General features: G+C 35.9%; 1 protein-coding gene and 3 long non-coding RNA genes across 4 annotated transcripts; 2 read left to right on the top strand and 2 right to left on the bottom strand.

The window, feature by feature from the left end:
• Positions 1 to 2,741: 2,741 nt before the first annotated feature.
• Positions 2,742 to 13,881, bottom strand: LOC121772059. The gene is made up of 3 exons (XR_006044264.1): positions 13,387 to 13,881; positions 11,781 to 11,840; positions 2,742 to 3,030 (listed from the first exon to the last, which is right to left on the bottom strand). It is a non-coding gene; the product is annotated as an uncharacterized LOC121772059 (long non-coding RNA).
• On the top strand, positions 3,478 to 6,266 carry LOC121772057. Its single transcript, XR_006044263.1, has 2 exons — positions 3,478 to 5,449; positions 6,075 to 6,266. It is a non-coding gene; the product is annotated as an uncharacterized LOC121772057 (long non-coding RNA).
• LOC121772056 lies at positions 12,437 to 14,116 on the top strand. The gene is made up of 2 exons (XR_006044262.1): positions 12,437 to 13,249; positions 13,879 to 14,116. It is a non-coding gene; the product is annotated as an uncharacterized LOC121772056 (long non-coding RNA).
• Positions 14,117 to 16,284: 2,168 nt separating this feature from the next.
• On the bottom strand, positions 16,285 to 20,642 carry LOC121772508 (F-box protein SKIP31-like). Its single transcript, XM_042169638.1, has 9 exons — positions 20,362 to 20,642; positions 19,110 to 19,472; positions 18,948 to 19,021; positions 18,790 to 18,862; positions 18,546 to 18,656; positions 17,504 to 17,678; positions 17,260 to 17,378; positions 16,661 to 16,721; positions 16,285 to 16,565 (listed from the first exon to the last, which is right to left on the bottom strand). The coding sequence occupies exons 1-9, from the start codon at positions 20,434 to 20,436 to the stop codon at positions 16,495 to 16,497; spliced, it is 1,122 nt and encodes a 373-aa protein (XP_042025572.1). The 5' UTR covers positions 20,437 to 20,642; the 3' UTR covers positions 16,285 to 16,494.
• Positions 20,643 to 21,394: the final 752 nt, after the last annotated feature.

Raw genomic sequence — 21,394 nt, 5'->3', positions numbered from 1 at the left:
CGAACAGGAACAAGCATGTTCCCAGAAGATATCATCTGATCAGAGAAATAATTGAAAGAGGCGACATAAAATTAGAAAGAGTACCCACTGATGATAACTTGGCTGATCCTTTCACCAAACCGTTATGTATAGCAAAACACAACAAGCACTTTGAGAGCTTAGGTGTTATGCATGTTGGTAGATGGCTTTGAATCAGTGGGAGTTACAGTTTTATATGTCTTAGAAACATTTTGTGTTGAGACAATATTACTTGATCACATTATATGAAAATTTTATTTCATATGGGTTTTGTGCACTTATTGGAATAATTGTTTTAAATGTTTGATTTTATTCTAAATATTTGTTCCCTTGAATTGTGACTGTCGTTAATGGTGTGAGACATTAATGATATAGTATAATTCTAAAATAGCCCTAACCAATGATCATCAAGAATGGGATATTGGTGATATGTTATAGGTTAGCATGGGGTTTGCATCACATTCTTCGAGAATGTAGTTGTTCTCACAACTATGAGATATTAGATACTCGTGATGGACACATGGTATACTTTGGAGAGTATTGGTATACCCTACTATTAAACTGTTTTGTGAAGTGTCTACAGTTTATTAGTACATGAAGTATGTAATAGTCCTTGGATCTGAGGTCATTACACATTTTGTTTGTTGAGTGGTGTGCTTTGACCTTGTACAACGCTTTGCCTCCCCTCGGAGGATTAAGACACGGACTTGTGTTGGGTACATCATAAGATAAATGGAAATGGTAGTTGAGCCAAGAATGAGATTCATTCCTCGATTAGAATTTCGAGAGAACACTCAAATTCTCTGTATTACTTGACCATTAAGTCATTGGCTAATGCAAAGACATATTCAATTAAAGTAATTGAATATGATCGAATGGGTCATTTAATAAAGATGAGATAAAGTGATTGAGCTATTTGGATGACATATGACAAATCTTAGGCTCAATCGGGTGGTTCGTGAATGAAAGGATGTTACTATAAACTTTGTGTAAAGGCTTGTTTACCGAATTCACGTAAACGTCCTTCATATATCGAGCTACGCTGCCAACGCAGTCTAGGAGTTTTGTGCAGACTTCGATTAGATCGTCGTCGATAATGAGGGCCTAAAGGGTCACACTATAAGTGTTTTTAGATCCGCTCAAGGGTACAAAGTTGGAACTGCGTATTATATCTAATGCTAGTCCAAGTGAGAGATTGAAAGGATATGGGCTAGATTAGATTAATATGGATTAAATAATTATAGTTGGGCTACAATTATAATTAGTCCATAAGCCCAACAATCATGAAACCCTAATGACTCTTTGTCTATATAATGGTTATTTATTCTCCATTGTGGGAGATGGGAGATATCGTAACATTAGAGAGAAAATACGTAAAGCTTTGTAGAGAATTCCTAGCTTTCTCTATAGAGCGATTGTACCGAGGAATTGTTCCTGCATCGGATCAGAATACACGTGGACCTCGATAGTAGTGGATTCAACTTGCAGGACACAATCGTAGAAGAAAACACAACAACAAGTAAGATTTAGTTTCGTTGTGTTTTACATGCTCAACTTGCAATATGATTATGAATCTAGATCTGTTATTCTTGTCTGCAATTTCCGCTGCGCTCATTAGATGAATACAAGAATTCCTAACACTACTCTATGTTCATTAATGACTCAATTTTTAATAAGACTGACTGATGACTACTTTTGTCTATACCTTTTGTCGAAGTACCTAAATTGTGGATTTCATACTACGTGCCATCACTCTTCACCTAAAATATGTTGATTTCATTGAACGAAGGTATCAATTAGTATTCATGATCATGTATCAACACTTATCAATCGAATCTCGTACCAACACGAATACCAACCAATAAAGTTGTAATCCACTTGAAACTGTGGTGAGCACAAGAATACTTGAAAAAAATAAGAGTTTTAACATACTCCCTCCTCCCCTAACGATTGTCTACTTGGTTCAGATACATGTTTTAATAAATATAAAGGAAAGTGTGTTAGAAAAAGTTAATGGGATATGGGTCTCACTTTTATATATTAATAAAATGGGAGTGAAATGAGTTAGTGAAATGTGAGACATATTACCATTTACAGGTAAAATGTGAAAATGGACAATTAATTGGGGACGAAACAAAATGGCAAAAGTGGACAATTAATGGGGATGAAGGGAGTAAGATATACCCACTCCGTCCACGAAAAATAGTTTTATTTTGACATTTTGGAATGTCCATAAAAAATAGCTTCATTTCTGTAAATAGAAAGTTCATCTCTTATATTTTATCTATTTTTTCTCATTATCTCTTATACTTTATCCATTTTTTTCTAATTTTTTTCTTACTTTACTATTTTTTCTCATTAAAACTCGTGTTATCCACATATGAGACTATTTTTTGTGGACGGGGGAAGTAATAGGAGCTCAAAAATTATGGGATTTTAGCTATCCAAATTAAAGCAAATGCAATAGAAAACATGTTCAATATAATCAAATCGTTGCTTGATTGGATATCTCTTGAATTCTTTGCTTGATGACTCCTCGAGTTTCCTCAAGTGTAAACAAATTTAAGGTGATTTTTCTTTATTTATTACCTATTGTTTTATCTTTAACCTTTCATATTTTATTTGATTTCATTATGTCTAATTGCCCCTAATAGTCCGTAATATTTAAAAATATTCTTTTAGATTCAAGAAATTTGATTTAATATCATTTGAGCTACTTTTACATTATTTTAAAAAAAATTGGTGAAAATATCCTCAAGGCCATAAAGAGCAATTTTATCTATTTACTCTCTTCCTCATTAAAATATTGAGAGAGTATCTTTTTAGGTTCGTGAACTTTACAAAAATATCATTTTTGGTCCGAGCTTTAATTCCTTCGCTGGTTCGACCCATTGAGTCTTTCTCTCTCATCCTCTCTCGCTCTTCAATGTGATAATCTCACTTCCTCGATCCCTAATTCATGGAGCTCTGCTGCCAAGCTTAAATCCTTAACTCTTGATCACCATTGTCTCTCTGGAAAAACCTCCAATAGTTTAACGAGATTGGATTTTCTTGAGAAGTTGGATTTGAGTCACGACAAATTTGAAGAAAACATTGATGAAATTAGGAGTTTGTTGTGTATAAAGAGGATGAATCTTGAGAAGAATAATCTTGATGACTCGATATCGATTTCAATTTAAAAACTTCTATATCTTTTTTTAAAACCTGAACAACAAAAGATTTTGCAGTGGAATCCCACAGATTGTCGGATACATCACCTCGTTAAACTCCTTTGATTTCTCTAAGGACAATCTCACCGGAGAAATTCCACTTTCTCAATGAATAAAACTTAGACCAAAAATGATACTCCCTCCGTCCCACAATAAGAGTCTTGTTTTGTTATTTCGGTCGTCCCACAATAAGAGTCATATTTCACTTTTACCATAAATAGTAAGTAGGCCTCACATTCCACCAACTTATTTCACTCACATTTTATTATAAAACTAATATATATAAGTGGAACTCATATTCTACTAACTTATTCAATCTATTTTTCTTTACATTTCCTAAAACTCGTGTCATAACTAAATATGACTCCTATTGCGGGACGCATGGAGTATTTTCGCAAAGTTCGCGGAACAAAAAATATGTTCTCTTAATATTTTAATGAAGAAAAGAGAGTAAATAGACTGAAATACTTTTTATGGCTTAAGGGTATTTTCACCCAAAAATATTTGAAACAATAAAAAAATAGATCAAATGATATTAAATCGAAGTTCATAGACCTCAAAAGATATTTTCAAATGTTACGGAAGTTTGCGGACCAAAAAAAGTTCCCTTATTTACATCACGTATGAGGTAATAAATACATCATGTATGAGGTGAGGCAATGAATCCACCCTGGATGGATGTGAAAACTCATGCCTAATAAATGACCTACAAATCCAAATTCTATGAAGCAAAATTAAAAAAACAAATTATAAAAATAGAAAGAAGTAAAAAACAAAATATTATCGCAGACCCTTACCCCACAAATCTTAATAATTCATTTATTTGTTTACAGCTAATTTTTGGCAATTTGTGGAGTGCATGGAAACCACCCATAAATTCATGTTACCAAACCCTTTTCTGAAACAAATATAACATGTTTAGAGTTCATTTGGTTGTTTGTCTGTATTTTTTGGTTAGTTAATTAATTCGCTATCATAGTTTTCTCTTTTCTTTTTGTTTTTTTCCCTTTAATGCTATGAAAAAAGTATAAATTGATTAAAGAAAAAGAGGGTACCACCACATCCACTTTTTTTTCTTTCTAAAATTTTGATCTTATCAAGAAAATCGGTGTCGATGATATAATGAGTTTGTTAGTAGTATTAATTATTTTTGATAGAAAACTATTTTGAGATACCATTTTGATAATTTGCTTTTTGTGATAAGGGAAACATGCATCACCTAAATTATTCATACTTCAAAAATTATTTCGAAATTAATTAAATAACTCCTAAAAATTTATTCAATCCCACGGTTAACTTATCATAATAATTTCCCACCGAGAATTTATATTTATTTTGGCCTAGGAAATATTCTAAAATTAATTAAACAATTCCCCACAATTAATTCAATTATCAACCCAAAGATTTATTTACAAAACCCAAATTCTCCACTTATCTCTCAAATTAATATTCTAAAGCCCCAAAACAATTTAAGTGGATTGGGCTCGGATTTATTTTGCATAGCCTATTGCTAATTATATTCATGGCCCAAAACCAATTAATTCATTAGCCCAAGTAAAATAAGCCCAATTAAAACCCTATGTAAAAAAAACTAAGTCTTCTTCCTCCCCCATTCATCAATCTCACGACAGCAGCCCCTCTCCCTCCCCTCTCTCCCCCGTCGCCGCCGATCCACCAGGGGCCGCCGGAGCGGCGGCGCTCCTTTCTCCCTCTCTTCTCCCCCTTCTCTCCCTCTCTCAGCCTCACGCCGTCGCGCCGCCATCCCCCCCTCCGTCTTTCCAGATTCGCCGCCGCCGTGCATGCGCAGGCGGCGGCTTCGTCGTCCTTCTCCCGGCAGACCGGCCGTCTCCGGACAGCAGCGGATCGGTGCTCCCTCTCTCCGTCGGTTCCTCTCTCTCTCTCTCGGCGACCAGCGCCGCCGCTCACTGTCGTCCGATGTTCGGAGTGGCGATTGCTGCTGTTCCGCAGTGACCGTGCAGCGATTGCTGCTCCGCAGCCCGTCAGTCTCAACCTAAAGCTAAGTTCTCCTTCCCCCTTCCCCTTCTACTCAATTATTTGAGTTATTACTGTAACTACGAGTGCATCTAAGTTTCTAAGTTGAAAGTCCTGAATATTTGTGATGTTTACACCTTGATCTTGTAGGGATTGATTATTGCTTTTGATACTTGGGTGCTCAAAGTTTAGGGATCGTACTGCTTAATTCTAGCAGCCTATATTGCCATGTAAAGAGCTTGATTCTTGATCACTGAGTCATTCTTATTGTTGCGACGAGATGAGATTCCTATTGAATTTTCTAAATTCTTGGCTAACACTGTGGTTGTTCTACACATGATGCAAGGAGAGTGCGTTGTGAAGTTACCTTGCTTGGTAATTTATTCTTTGTTGTGGGGCTCCTCTCGCTCCTTGCTACTACTCGCTGCACCCCTTTCCTTGTGAAACTTTGGGTGTCGAAAAGTGGGGAGGAGGAGAGGTGAGGAGAGGCAGCTGCTTCCATTTTGGCAGTTTGTTTATGAAACTTGGGGACAAAGTCTCTATTTTGTGGTTGATAGTGATGTGGAGGTGAAAATTTATTGTGATAACTACGTACTTATACAAAAGATGGAAGATGTTAGTGAAACTTATCTTTAAAAAAAAATATATTCTGTAAGAGGATATGATTTCCTCCTGCTCTCTAATTAATGCACCATTAAGTGCTGCATGATTGCATATATTCTCTCGGATCTATCCAATGTTACACCTTATTTTATTCTATTTATTTATTATTATTATTATTATATAGATTCTTTTTTTATATATATAAATTTAATTATTTGAGTATTATTCACTTGTTCATTTAATTTGGTGTAGGAAAAACTCAGTTTAAGCTCGTGGCTTTGATGTAGGAAAACAAATAACATCCATAGTCTTCCGTGATGATGTACCGGACTTTCTTGGAGTGCGAGCACGACCGTTGAACTGGCTGCGTGAACTTTTCTCTAATTGTAATAGATAAGGATTTGATAAATTTGTATAATAGTAATTTAGCGGACTTCGGAGATATGCTGGACATTATAACTTTTTATTTAGTGTTACTTTTTTTTTTCCTTGAAGTATTCGTTCGAGAACTAAGCAACGATTATTTATAATTCCAAGATCAATTATTATACATGAAAATGGCAGATTTCGAATGCTACAACGATCGCAGGCGGCGGCTTCGTCGTCCTTCTCCCGGCAGACCGGCCGTCTCCGGACAGCAGCGGATCGGTGCTCCCTCTCTCCGTCGGTTCCTCTCTCTCTCTCTCGGCGACCAGCGCCGCCGCTCACTGTCGTCCGATGTTCGGAGTGGCGATTGCTGCTGTTCCGCAGTGACCGTGCAGCGATTGCTGCTCCGCAGCCCGTCAGTCTCAACCTAAAGCTAAGTTCTCCTTCCCCCTTCCCCTTCTACTCAATTCTTTGAGTTATTACTGTAACTATGAGTGCATCTAAGTTTCTAAGTTGAAAGTCCTGAATATTTGTGATGTTTACACCTTGATCTTGTAGGGATTGATTATTGCTCTTGGGTGCTCAAAGTTTAGGGATCGTACTGCTTAATTCTAGCAGCCTATATTGCCATGTAAAGAGCTTGATTCTTGATCACTGAGTCATTCTTATTGTTGCAACGAGATGAGATTCCTATTGAATTTTCTAAATTCTTGGCTAACACTGTGGTTGTTCTACACATGATGCAAGGAGAGTGCGTTGTGAAGTTACCTTGCTTGGTAATTTATTCTTTGTTGTGGGGCTCCTCTCGCTCCTTGCTACTACTCGCTGCACCCCTTTCCTTGTGAAACTTTGGGTGTCGAAAAGTGGGGAGGAGGAGAGGTGAGGAGAGGCAGCTGCTTCCATTTTGGCAGTTTGTTTATGAAACTTGGGGACAAAGTCTCTATTTTGTGGTTGATAGTGATGTGGAGGTGAAAATTTATTGTGATAACTACGTACTTATACAAAAGATGGAAGATGTTAGTGAAACTTATCTTTAAAAAAAAAATATATTCTGTAAGAGGATATGATTTCCTCATGCTCTCTAATTAATGCACCATTAAATGCTGCATGATTGCATATATTCTCTCGGATCTATCCAATGTTACACCTTATTTTATTCTATTTATTTATTATTATTATTATTATTATATAGATTCTTTTTTTATATATATAAATTTAATTATTTGAGTATTATTCACTTGTTCATTTAATTTGGTGTAGGAAAAACTCAGTTTAAGCTCGTGGCTTTGATGTAGGAAAACAAATAACATCCATAGTCTTCCGTGATGATGTACCAGACTTTCTTGGAGTGCGAGCACGACCGTTGAACTGGCTGCGTGAACTTTTCTCTAATTGTAATAGATAAGGATTTGATAAATTTGTATAATAGTAATTTAGCGGACTTCGGAGATATGCTGGACATTATAACTTTTTATTTAGTGTTACTTTTTTTTTTTTACTTGAAGTATTCGTTCGAGAACTAAGCAACGATTATTTATAATTCCAAGATCAATTATTATACATGAAAATGGCAGATTTCGAATGCTACAACGATCACTTATTACTTATCTTTAGGCTAATAATTATAATAAAGTACGAAAGTTCGGGTTGTTACATTCTACCCCTCTTAAAAGAAATTTCGTCCCGAAATTTAAGAAGTATTTAGACAAAAAGCTCAGAATATTTCTCCTTCATTTTCTTTTCTAGCTCCCATCTTGCTTCTTCCTGTCCGTGGTTTTTCCACAAAACTTTCATTGTAGTAATCGACTTGTTCCGAAGCTGTTGCACCTTTCAATCTATTATTTCTACCGACTTTTCTTCGTAACTCAGGTCAGGTTCTAGACCGATTCCTTCGTGGCGAATCACATGTTTTGGGTCAAACACATACCTTCGAAATTGGGAGACGTGGAGTACGTTGTGTACGTTCCCAAAGTTGGGTGGTAATGCCAAGCGATATGCTACTGGGCCCACTTCTTCCCGAATTTCATAGGGTCCAATAAATCGTGGTTTCAGCTTTCCCTTGAGTCGAAATCTAGTTATTCCTTTGAAAGGGGATACTTTCAAAAAGACCTTCTCTCCGATGTTAAATTTCAATTCGGTTCGACGTTCATCTGCATAGGATTTTTGCCGGTCTCGCGCTTTCTTGAGGGTCTCACGCGAGGAAATTTAGAGGTGGTCTAACAGTTTTAACTTTGATAGGAACTGAATTTGGGATCCTAATAGAAATATTCGAATCGTTTTTTTTTTCTTTGTCTAGGATCCAAGGTAACCATGAAAATAAAACAATTATAGTTATTTCAATTACGTGAGTGTTTGGTTCACCACAAACTTTCACCAGTAGTTTGCTACAAAGGTTTTCATGAAGTGCAAAGACTAGGCTCAATTGGGCTCATTATGCTCACTCTCAGAAAAGAAAAGATACAACTTCAAAGGGCTTAAGCTATACCCATAGAGCTTGAGAATTTTATTGTGGGAAGAGCTTGCCAGATGAAATCAATTGCAAAAGTGGGGTATGATGAATAGAATGCAGATGTCAATAATAGGTTGCCAAATAAAATAATCAAAATGAACAGTGAAGTAGAAAAAGTTTCCAGTATCTCCGGATGATAACAGGAAGACCTGAGATGGTGGGTTACAAATGGATTTGAAAAGAATAGGAAAAACAAACAACTGCAATTTGCTCAACAACACTGTGATAGAAGATCATATCAACGAAATGTTTAGAGTTTATAAGCAATTCAGGGAAACTAACTAATAAGGAGGGCAACAAGAGAAAACTAGCCAAGGGAGAAGCAATGCAGAAAAGCTCAAATCAAGAGAAAACAGTCATATTTGAATTCAGAAGGTGAGAGTACTCATGTAAAACAAAGAGCTTGTCAATAAGTATGTCTGAAATCACAAAGGGTCAAATTAAAAGGTTTAAAGTCTCACCAGATGGCTGCTACAATATAGTAAGACTGAAAATGATCGGGCTCAAGTGGATTTGAGAAAGAAGAATAACAAGGAACTACCCTTTTGGGTCAACAACATCGTGATACTATATCACGTTAATGAATTCACAAAGTTTTTAACCAAATCACGGAAATTAACTAGTAGAGAAGACAATCAGAGCAAACTAGTTCAGGAAGAGAGCAAAGTACTTTAGACTTGGAGTTGCTAAAGAGCTCAAAGCATGATGGAATAATTTTTAATGGAATTAAGAAGAGGGAACTACTCATATAAAATAAAGAGCTTGTCAAGAAGCACTTTTGAAAACAAAAAGTCCACTAATGATCTTTGAAGAATATTATCATTGAAGAGACAATAGTTTAGGGAAACATGTTCATTCTGAAGGCTATAAATAAAGCAGCTCCGAGTATAAGAGTTTGCTGGCAAGAATTCAGAGAGTCAAAGTATTGCTTTTATGCAGAATGAGTAAAGAAGGACCGTAGTCACTGGAGGTTATCAGAAAACATGAGGGAGTAAGCTCAAAACTGAAAGTGATTCACAATCTTGACATAGAAGAGGGAAAGTAATGGCACATTACCTTGCAAAAGGAGTCATTTAAGTTCTTAATTCAACAAAAGGTATTTTGATCAAGAGGGGTGCGAGAAAAATGGAATTCATGGGAATCCAAGTAAGCGTTGCCGATGTATCTTCTTGGTTAAGTACAATGGTGATACTCCCTTGTTTAATTCTTTATAGAGAATGGTAACTGAGTTATGAAAAACTTTGGTCACAAGCTACTTTCACTTTTCGATCACGTCAGATGACCATATATGGGGTTACGACTCTTTGGTACTCTCGGTTCGTCATAACGCCCATCCTCGTAACACGTTGTTTCTGTTTACTTATTATTTGCAAGACTGGATACTTTTTCTACGTTGCAGTCAATTCTCTTGCTAAATATGTGTATATCGCTAAGTTGGATCGAAGGTATGATCCTTTGGAGTGATTGGATTGTCAAGATAGACCATGGCTAACCTAGATTATTCATGTCATTGGGACGTATAAAATGGCATCTAACCCCTACCACCTTTCTAGAATATCGTTTTGTTCTATGTTGGATTGCTTTTCTCGTGACAAAGTTTCTCTCTTATCCCGTCCTTTTCTTTTCGTCGCTCAGGAAAGCGAGAAATGTTCATAATGTACTTCTAAGTTTGAGTTCATATTGTGTTCTAGAAGGAACGCATAACTAAGTATTCTAAGTTTTTGGAAATTTTGATTTCCCCATACCAGCAACATGATGCAATGACTACCTCAAAAAGAGATATCATTTCACCAATTGGTACTAGACTAGTATACTTTATACTTTCATATTTCAGTACCTTTTTTTTTTCATTTAGGAAAGTTACTTCTTTTATTCATACATTCACAGTCTTTAGCCAAGAAAAGACATACCAACTCTTTCTTTAAGCATGCTACCAAATCAAGAAACATCAACTTTTTCTTTTAACACAATATTTTCATCTGTTCACTCAAATTAACTGCATGAGTTATTTCTCCATTTCAAACTTTCAAACATCTTGACTTTCTTTTGAAAAAGAACAAGTTACCTTTTTGCTCGTTGAGTGCGATTGGTGGGAGTGCTAAGAGCATTTTCATCGATTAGACAGTCTAGTGGAACAAGGCTAGACCAAAGATTTTCAAAGAAGACTCTCGGGTTCAGAGCGAGAAAGAATGCTCTGATACCACTCTGTCACGACCGCATTTTCAAAGGATAGAAAACACGGTTGATCGCGACTAGGGGAGGATTAAAGAAGCGGGGAAGAAAGGGGAAAATCAACACAACTCGACCATAGCTCGAAACAAATGGGAATAGCTCGAAATAAAATCAGAGTTTTGAACAAAATAGACTCGAGTCTTTTAAGATGCACAACGGAAGCAAATGAACGCGGTTCCATGTATGAAGACATGAACCTCAGAGAGTCAAAATCTGACTGAATTAAATGTCTTGTCTCAATAGCACTTCCTCCACCACTTCGCTGCTCAACCTGCACATTTAGAAATATATGCAGGGCTGAGTACAAAATGTACTCAGTGAACACATTGCCGAAAAATACAAATATACTTTTGAAAATATTGTCAAGCCATCATCACAGTAACACCCAGGGGTTTTATTTAAAAGACCTGAGCTTACTAAAAATCTTTATTCGACTGCGCAGTCTAAGTTCTTTCCATTCCTTGCCATATCTGATCACATTGTGCCGTGGAGATGGTGTTCTCCCACGGTCACCTTACATTCATGTGCCGGGAAGGTGGCCACCTTCCTCGGTCACCTGCTCTGCCCAACATGAGAGAGGTAGCTTGTGCCGGGAAGGTGGCCACCTTCCTCGGTCACCTGCTTTGACTAACATGTCAGAGGTAGCTTGTGTACACTAGTCCGAGCGGGGACACCACCCTCACTGGGACCCGAATTTGACTTATATCATCATTCATAATTCACTTGGCCGTAGCCAACAGATAGGCATCATACACAAAACATTTATGGCAAGACAACATCATTAAAAATCACAGACAGGTGTTCGTGTATTCATAAAATACGATTTGTATTCTTAGTATAGAAAAGCTCACCTGGTTCGTTTAGTTCCTTTAACTTGAATTTCTTACTCCGACCTTACTTGCGGAGATAACCTTTTTGAAAACAAACAACGTACTAATAAGACTCGAGAAATTCACATACTTATAGGAATGCATGCCCCTACTTCATTTCTTTTATCATTTGTTCACCGTTAGAAAATTTTAGAAACTTGCATATTAATTAAATTGAGAAATTTAATTAATAGCACTTCTTTATTAAACTTAATTATTTCTGTGGCTTGAGAACGTCGTCTCCCTCTTTCTTTCCATTTCCTTAGCGGCCGCCCGAGGCGTCGCGGGGTGATGTCGGTCGGCCGCTTACGCCCATAATTCCTCCGTTAGCTCCTCGTATTTTCCATCATAATATCGAACAAAATTCCCAAGATTTATTTAAGCGCATAATTGAATTATCGCAACCATTTTCCCTTTGTTAAGAAAAATTATATGTTTTCCGGACTTGGGATAAATTATTCATACTTCAAAAATTATTTCGAAATTAATTAAATAACTCCTAAAAATTTATTCAATCCCACGGTTAACTTATCATAATAATTTCCCACCGAGAATTTATATTTATTTTGGCCTTGGAAATATTCTAAAATTAATTAAACAATTCCCCACAATTAATTCAATTATCAACCCAAAGATTTATTTACAAAACCCAAATTCTCCACTTATCTCTCAAATTAATATTCTAAAGCCCCAAAACAATTTAAGTGGATTGGGCTCGGATTTATTTTGCATAGCCTATTGCTAATTATATTCATGGCCCAAAACCAATTAATTCATTAGCCCAAGTAAAATAAGCCCAATTAAAACCCTATGTAAAAAAAACTAAGTCTTCTTCCTCCCCCATTCATCAATCTCACGACAGCAGCCCCTCTCCCTCCCCTCTCTCCCCCGTCGCCGCCGATCCACCAGGGGCCGCCGGAGCGGCGGCGCTCCTTTCTCCCTCTCTTCTCCCCCTTCTCTCCCTCTCTCAGCCTCACGCCGTCGCGCCGCCATCCCCCCCTCCGTCTTTCCAGATTCGCCGCCGCCGTGCATGCGCAGGCGGCGGCTTCGTCGTCCTTCTCCCGGCAGACCGGCCGTCTCCGGACAGCAGCGGATCGGTGCCCTCTCTCCGTCGGTTCCTCTCTCTCTCTCTCGGCGACCAGCGCCGCCGCTCACTGTCGTCCGATGTTCGGAGTGGCGATTGCTGCTGTTCCGCAGTGACCGTGCAGCGATTGCTGCTCCGCAGCCCGTCAGTCTCAACCTAAAGCTAAGTTCTCCTTCCCCCTTCCCCTTCTACTCAATTATTTGAGTTATTACTGTAACTACGAGTGCATCTAAGTTTCTAAGTTGAAAGTCCTGAATATTTGTGATGTTTACACCTTGATCTTGTAGGGATTGATTATTGCTTTTGATACTTGGGTGCTCAAAGTTTAGGGATCGTACTGCTTAATTCTAGCAGCCTATATTGCCATGTAAAGAGCTTGATTCTTGATCACTGAGTCATTCTTATTGTTGCGACGAGATGAGATTCCTATTGAATTTTCTAAATTCTTGGCTAACACTGTGGTTGTTCTACACATGATGCAAGGAGAGTGCGTTGTGAAGTTACCTTGCTTGGTAATTTATTCTTTGTTGTGGGGCTCCTCTCGCTCCTTGCTACTACTCGCTGCACCCCTTTCCTTGTGAAACTTTGGGTGTCGAAAAGTGGGGAGGAGGAGAGGTGAGGAGAGGCAGCTGCTTCCATTTTGGCAGTTTGTTTATGAAACTTGGGGACAAAGTCTCTATTTTGTGGTTGATAGTGATGTGGAGGTGAAAATTTATTGTGATAACTACGTACTTATACAAAAGATGGAAGATGTTAGTGAAACTTATCTTTAAAAAAAAAAATATTCTGTAAGAGGATATGATTTCCTCCTGCTCTCTAATTAATGCACCATTAAATGCTGCATGATTGCATATATTCTCTCGGATCTATCCAATGTTACACATTATTTTATTCTATTTATTTATTATTATTATTATTATTATATAGATTCTTTTTTTTATATATATAAATTTAATTATTTGAGTATTATTCACTTGTTCATTTAATTTGGTGTAGGAAAAACTCAGTTTAAGCTCGTGGCTTTGATGTAGGAAAATAAATAACATCCATAGTCTTCCGTGATGATGTACCGGACTTTCTTGGAGTGCGAGCACGACCGTTGAACTGGCTGCGTAAACTTTTCTCTAATTGTAATAGATAAGGATTTGATAAATTTGTATAATAGTAATTTAGCGGACTTCGGAGATATGCTGGACATTATAACTTTTTATTTAGTGTTACTTTTTTTTTTTTACTTGAAGTATTCGTTCGAGAACTAAGCAACGATTATTTATAATTCCAAGATCAATTATTATACATGAAAATGGCAGATTTCGAATGCTACAACGATCACTTATTATTTATCTTTAGGCTAATAATTATAATAAAGTACGAAAGTTCGGGTTGTTACATCTACAAGCAAACTTCTAATATAATGTAAATCACACAGAATAAAACAAAAATTAACATTATTTAATCTTAAAAATATTGTTAGGATTTAAATATATAGAAGCTATAATTGTAAAAAAATCATTAGAGATAAATGTGTCTAAATACATGAATTTTCACTCAATTGTTGTCTTGTACATAAATCAAAACTTTTTACTCAAATACAGAACAGTTACCTAGAAGTTTGTATATTTAAAGAGATCATTTTTATTTTGTTTGAAAAATTAAGTTAAGTTAATATCTCTCAATTTCTCGAAGAATAATGTTAGTAGTAGTTCATTACTACTAGGTGACTAGTTTATTGATTATTGATATCCTCATGCTGGGTGGCTAGTTGACACACCACTCCAAATTCTAAATGTAAATACTTATATATAACAAATCTATAATTATACTCCATATTTGTCATTAAAAATAGAAATTACTTTCATTTTGGTTTGTCTCTTAAAAATACAAATTTTCTATTTTAAGATTTTTTTTTCTCTTTGTTGAAGTGGGACTCATATTCTACTGTCATTTTTTCCTTATATTTCTCTTACTTTCCCAATTGTATATTAAAATTTGTGTTGCTTCACAAACTTATATTTTTAAAAGAGGGAGTGAATATTTTTTTTAAGGTTTACTATATTGCATGAGTCAATTGAGCTACATTTTATAGTTATAACTAAGGTGTGTTTAGATTATACATGTACTCAGATTACATATTTGGCTAAATGTGTTTTCTTATAATTAAGATCCATATAAAATTCTCTCCTTCAATTGCGAGCAGTAATTTTGAAAGAACTCAATTACATCCTTATTAAACCTAACATAATTTTATAATCTAATTCGACAATAGCCCATTAGTCTCTAAATAATCAAGAAATAATTATGAAATTAATTATATACATTGAAATGATTACCGTGTAAAAATCAAACATGAACAATCGCTTTCATTCCAAGTCATTTCTGGGCTTTACAGATAACTTGTAGTAGCTGTTTTTTATTGCTATGGAAGTGTCCCGTGGTACTCTCATTTTCCTTATATACATAATATTCCCCTTTTATGATAAATAAATAGTTCATCGACTTAAACCTTAATAACTCACGGATCAACAAAATGGGTAGATAGTGATAGTCTCATGGACTATTTACATGAAAAGTGACATTTTAAATTTGTGTCGTGGAATACAAGGTTAATAATTTACTATAAACTAACTCATCACAAAATTGCAATACAATGTAAGCGTATTATTTAAATATATATCAAACATAGTTAGAAATTACACTAGAGTTGGAATGAAGAAATCAATAAACAACGACATGTGCCAGCTAAGCAGCATATATAAGTACGTAATGAATAGACCTTCCTTTCTAATTTCAAAACTTGTTAAAATGCAATGTCTAAATATTGTACACACTTTAAACTATAATCTGAATCGTTAAAAAATATTAACAAATATAATAGCAACAAAAAATATCACCATATTGTCAACATAATGGCAACACAGCTTCAACCGTTGACACTGTGTTGACATTTTTTATTGCTGTTATTTCGTCATCTGTTGACATTTTCTAACGATCCAGATCATAGCTTAGAGTTTATACAATATTTAGAATTTGCATTTGATCACATCCCAAAAAAATATATATATAAATGAATTGATATATTCATATGGATGGAGGAGTACAAACATTTTGGTAATAAAATCATAGACCGGTTTGCCTGACATCAAATTTTGAGAAGGCTATATGTTAGTCGTACTATAAATTTAACTGAACTAGAATCCAACTAGTTCCCTTCGCTTTAATATTAGAATTACAATTCATGAAATTTATTTAAGCATGAGCATTTACACAACTCATGATTTTTCTCTTGGTTGTAAAGATAAATAGACATCTAACAAAACAATATACATCCCATTTTGCAGTCAAATTTGTTGGGTTTCGTCCGAATTATATACCTATCAAACACCATGCTCAAGTTTTCCTTAATTTAAGATAAAACACACAAACAACTAAGCAAATATGCAAGATGAGAGAATATCCATTCTTTAGGCTGATACATTAAATACATATATAGCTTCTTCTTCACAAGAAAACACTTGAAGGTGACCAGCTAAAGTGTCCCTCATAAATACATCACCATGTTATTTCAACGATTCCGAAACCATGTAGAAGCTAGAATTGAGAGACGAACCTAAATCAGCAAAACCTCAATGCAGCCTCCAACTCTTTCTCATCATCACAGTTATATCCCAGTAAATATGCCCGAGCTGGTGCACGAATTACACAGTAAAAATCACAAATAGGGTACATGGGAGCGAGAAAAATCTGTTCATTTACGAGACAATGTGTAGCATACACGTACCAAAACGACCAGATCCCATAAAAGGCTCCGCTTCATCGTTAGCAGCAGCTTGCTGTTGCTCCTGAATTTTCGACAAAAAAATATTCAGAAACCATTAGCCCCAAAATCATCCGGTTTCATTAAGAGACCCACAGCCGTTACAATTGTCACAGAAAGATGTTTAAGAATTAGAAATACTAGCAGGAGAAAAATATATCAGAAAGAACGGAAACGATGCGAGCAAAGAATGACTTCTACACAATGAAAGAAAGGATATGCAACATGCCAAGCGCTATGATCCTTCATAATTTATTTCGTACAGTCTCGACTAACTATCTTATGGCTATCTATTGTGCCTGAACTATACCCTTACGCAAATTATCTGTAGATACTATACTGTATGAGACCATTTTTACAGGATGGTGCATCATACATCTACGGTAGGGAGAGTCTCCAAATTGTGACAACTAACAAGAAGCACGATTCATTCCCCACCCCTCCCAATACCTTCTGTGGAGCTTCATGAATGCGATAAAAAAAACACTGCTAAATCACTTATACAAACAGTAAGAAACCAATAGAAAAAATCTGTCCACCAATTACATGGAAAAATGTCTTACCACATCAGGTTCCATTTCATCTGGTGAGATTAATCGATCAAAACATCGGCCAGAGATGGTGCAGACCAAGAGTTCATTTGTAGGGTCCATGATAACATCTTTACATGTATCATCACAGACTACACAAACAGAAGGGAAAGTCAACAGTCTATATCATCCTTGTCAAATATTGAAATGAGAAGAAACAATTTTTTTAATCAAAGTTTGCATCGTGTCTCTGACCAAAACAGAAGGACGGCCTTACCATGAACATTCCCAGTCTTCTCACACACAAATACATCTCCGATTTGATAGTAAGTGCAGTTTTCTCCGGAGCAAGCGTGATTGGGTACTGCTGTTTCAGTTAGGCCTCTGCTACTCTTCCAAATGGACACTTGATCAGCAAGAGTCTTATCAAGAATTATACGGTCATCATTCACCTAAACATCAAGCTATTTATTACACATAACCCAAAAAATAGAAGATACTTCAAATGTACACCTTTTTTCCAAGATTATACAGTACACGTGTAATAGGATATAAAAAATAAACACCATATTGCAAAAGATGCATAGGATCTGGATCACATAAGATTTTTTTTTTAACTATAAAATAGGAACTATATCGGCTCATTATGAAGATCTGCGTTAAATCGGTGATGTATTTGTGTAGATTTCCTACGAATTGTGAATTCATCATTATCATTTGTTAGCATGTTATATCTAATCAAAATACCTTGTTATCATGGGTTCAAGCCCCATGGTGGGCACAAAAACAATTAATACTATGAATTTGTCAATTTTCACAATGAATTCACCATGGTAGTATAATAGGTCGTATTTTATACTTTTGAGGGGGAGAGGAGTTTGTAGTATAACTGTACCCTGTATATATATATAGATGTTGTAAGTGTGAATTAAGTATTAATAAGTTAATTTAGTTTGTTTACAATAACAGGTAGATCCTCCATTAATTTCTAAATTCTAACTAAAATAGAAGCCTTCTGGTAACATTTCGGACTGCAGGGTTGGAAGATCATGGGAGTCCAGGATACAGTCCTAGTGTCCTACATTGGTTTCCCTCATTAAAAGCCTCTTGCTATTGACATGCCATATAATATAAATGGTGAATATTTTAAGTTGCTGAAGGAATACATGGCCATTCATCACTTATGAGTTATGATTACTGAAACTTTAACTTAACTGGTTCTTATATTTAATCAGGAGAACGTCAACATACAATGTGAGCAATCAAGCACATCGGCAAGTATAACAAAACTCTACATCAGAACACTTAATTTTTTTCACCTGAGAACGATTAGGTGCTTGGCTTCTCTTGGCCACCTGCATTTGGATGTAATATTCTTTGAATTCAGTCGGGCAGCTTCGCACAAACTCTGCCATGTCTTCTTCATCACGCTGCAAAACAAGAAAAAAAAAACAGCTGAGTAGCCTCAGTTTCAATCTCAAAAATGCAATTGTTGAAAGCTATAACGAAAATAATCTCAAATTATTGGGTCAGTATTAAGCCAGATCTTTGGAGGAAAACTACCTTGATGTAAAGGTTCTTCCACGCACATTCTCGTGGCTTTTTCGGAGGCAGCAGACCCCACCGCATACAATATCTACAAGAGAGGAAAGGGTGCATATTTTTGTAAACGAGCAGATGATGTCAAACTGCTTCAGAAAAAAAGGGGGAATAATACTAACAAGCGACGCCACAGTGACTCATCTGAAGCAGCAAAACTCATGAACCTACAAACCAACGTGCAAGAAACAAGATCCTGCATTCCAATTATCAGAAATTATAGCTCGATCAGTTAAGATACTTAACAGAATAAGGTTCGACAAATGCTAAAATATTCTTGTAACCTCAGAAGAGAGAAATTTGAGGATGTGATACAACAACTCAGGAGGGATGTGGCTGAAAATCCCAGTCTCAATCCTCTTTGGGGCAGGTTTGCTTTCCATGACATGCCTCCCACGACTGCTATTGCCAGATATGACAGTCTCGCTTCCTTTTGGAGGTGAAGATACAGTTTTTACTTCAGTTTCCAGCTCAACAGATGACAGTGATGATGAGGACGTTGACCGCAGCACCCTTGAAAGTTCTTCATCACTAATTTCACCCTCGCCGATTCTTATTTTCTTTGCTTCCTGCTGCTCCTCCTCTTCTTGATCACTTAGTTGCCCCTCCTCAGCACGCGGTCTCTTCACGTCTCTTTCTTCCTCTTCCTGCCACACACACACATTCCAAAAGATCCAATTACAATTGTGTGTTGGGAATTATTTCTTTTATCCAATAAAGAATACTTAAGAGTAATACATCAATATAAAGGGATCCCACATATCTAAATTTGCAAAGGTAGCAAATTATATATACATTGACGAACGGATTCACACATATATCATATATGCCAATCTAGACTCACTCTCTTAACACATTGTATGAACCAACAAAGTAGCAAAATGACAATTTTCTAAATAGAAGCCCATAATGATATTGCATGCAACAATAATGAAAAGAGAATAGAAATATCCCCTGAGAGGGTATAGTATTTCCTGACAATCTAACAACTATTATACATACATCAATATTCAATATATTGCTACCTTAAGAGGACATTTACTTTTCATAATGGAAAAAATACACAATTGAGACAAGCAATGTATTAGTCTATACTAGTCTAATCAAAGACATGAAATACAACTTATATAAAAAAAATCTTTGACTCCAAACAGAGTCACACTTTTATTCAGATAAATAGAAACAAATTATCATAAATTAGGTCACTAGTGCATATTAAAAGTAAAATAATAATAATAAAATCTGGCTTTCAAAATCTCTAAATTAAGCTTATCAGCACATCAATCTCTATAATAGTTGAACAATACTATAACACTTCTTTCCCATTGAAGAAAGCTAAAATGATTAAACGACAACTTATAAGCATATCAATAACACAGTTGAACGCAGAAAACATATGCAGTTCAACATATATCATTAAATTCGTAGCATATCAATCCAGAAAATAGATTTAAACATATATCATGAAAAAATTGCATTAAAAAAAACTGAAAATTATTACAAAAAAAAAATTAAAAAACCAAAAGAGATGTATACCACTTCGGAGAGTCCAGATAGGACTTCGGATTCGAGGAAATGAACGAGACTCGCATCTTCGTCATCGGAAGCCATAAAAATTAGAGAAGCTCGATATCGAGTGTCGATAAATAGTAAAAATCAGAGAAAACTCAAAACGAGGATATCTATTCTAGAGATTATCCGTAGGAGGTGAAGGGCAGCGGCTGCCGGCGAATCGGCTCCGTCCGAGCTGCGATGAGATGCCCTTTGTTAGAGAGAGAGATGCGAAATTCGGGGATGGGTTGGGTGAATGTCTATTCGGGTCGGGTTATGCCCTTATGTTTCAGGATGGTAACGGGTCGGGTGAAAACGGGAGATGTCGGGTTCGGTATAGAGCGACTCTCTCTACAGTCTACGCGACTTTCCCTATGGCCATTTAAAAGCTCTATTCCAGCATTAACCAGAAAAATACTCTCTTCGTCCCCGCTAAGATGATACAATTTTTTAGTCGACAAAAAATTTATAAGTTGATGAATATGTTTAGTTGGTGAAAAAAAATTGATATAAGTATTAAATTTTAAAAATAGATAGTCTGATATTTTAATTAAAAAGAGAAAACTAATTTAGTGTATTAATTAGAGAAAAAAATTACTTTATTAAAAAATATAAATGTAACATCTTATTCGGGACTCACTAATAAGGAAGTGTGTCTTCTTAGTAGCGGCGGAGGGAGTACTACTTACTAGGTCTCATTCTAGTGCATTCTATTCAATTTCATACCGTCTCAAACTACTTTCTCTTATTTTTCACCTTCTTTTTTCCGTCTTGTTTTATTCTCTTTCATACGTTTTTCTTTCTCCAATTAACCTTTTAGCATGGATTCTTTAATTTTTTAGAGGAGTATAAGGACATCTGCAACCTGGAGGGGGCATTTGTGTTTCTTGTTTGGATTAACCAATGATTAAAAACATAGGAATTGAACTAAAGACCACATAAAGTCGCAAATTACAACCTTAATCACAAGCCTAATTAGGTAATATATCTAAAAACCAAGCAGCCATAAAACATCAAC

This window comes from Salvia splendens, chromosome 16 (assembly GCF_004379255.2).
Source record: "Salvia splendens isolate huo1 chromosome 16, SspV2, whole genome shotgun sequence".
Lineage (NCBI taxonomy): Eukaryota > Viridiplantae > Streptophyta > Magnoliopsida > Lamiales > Lamiaceae > Salvia > Salvia splendens.
This window is presented reverse-complemented; position numbering and strand designations above follow the sequence as displayed.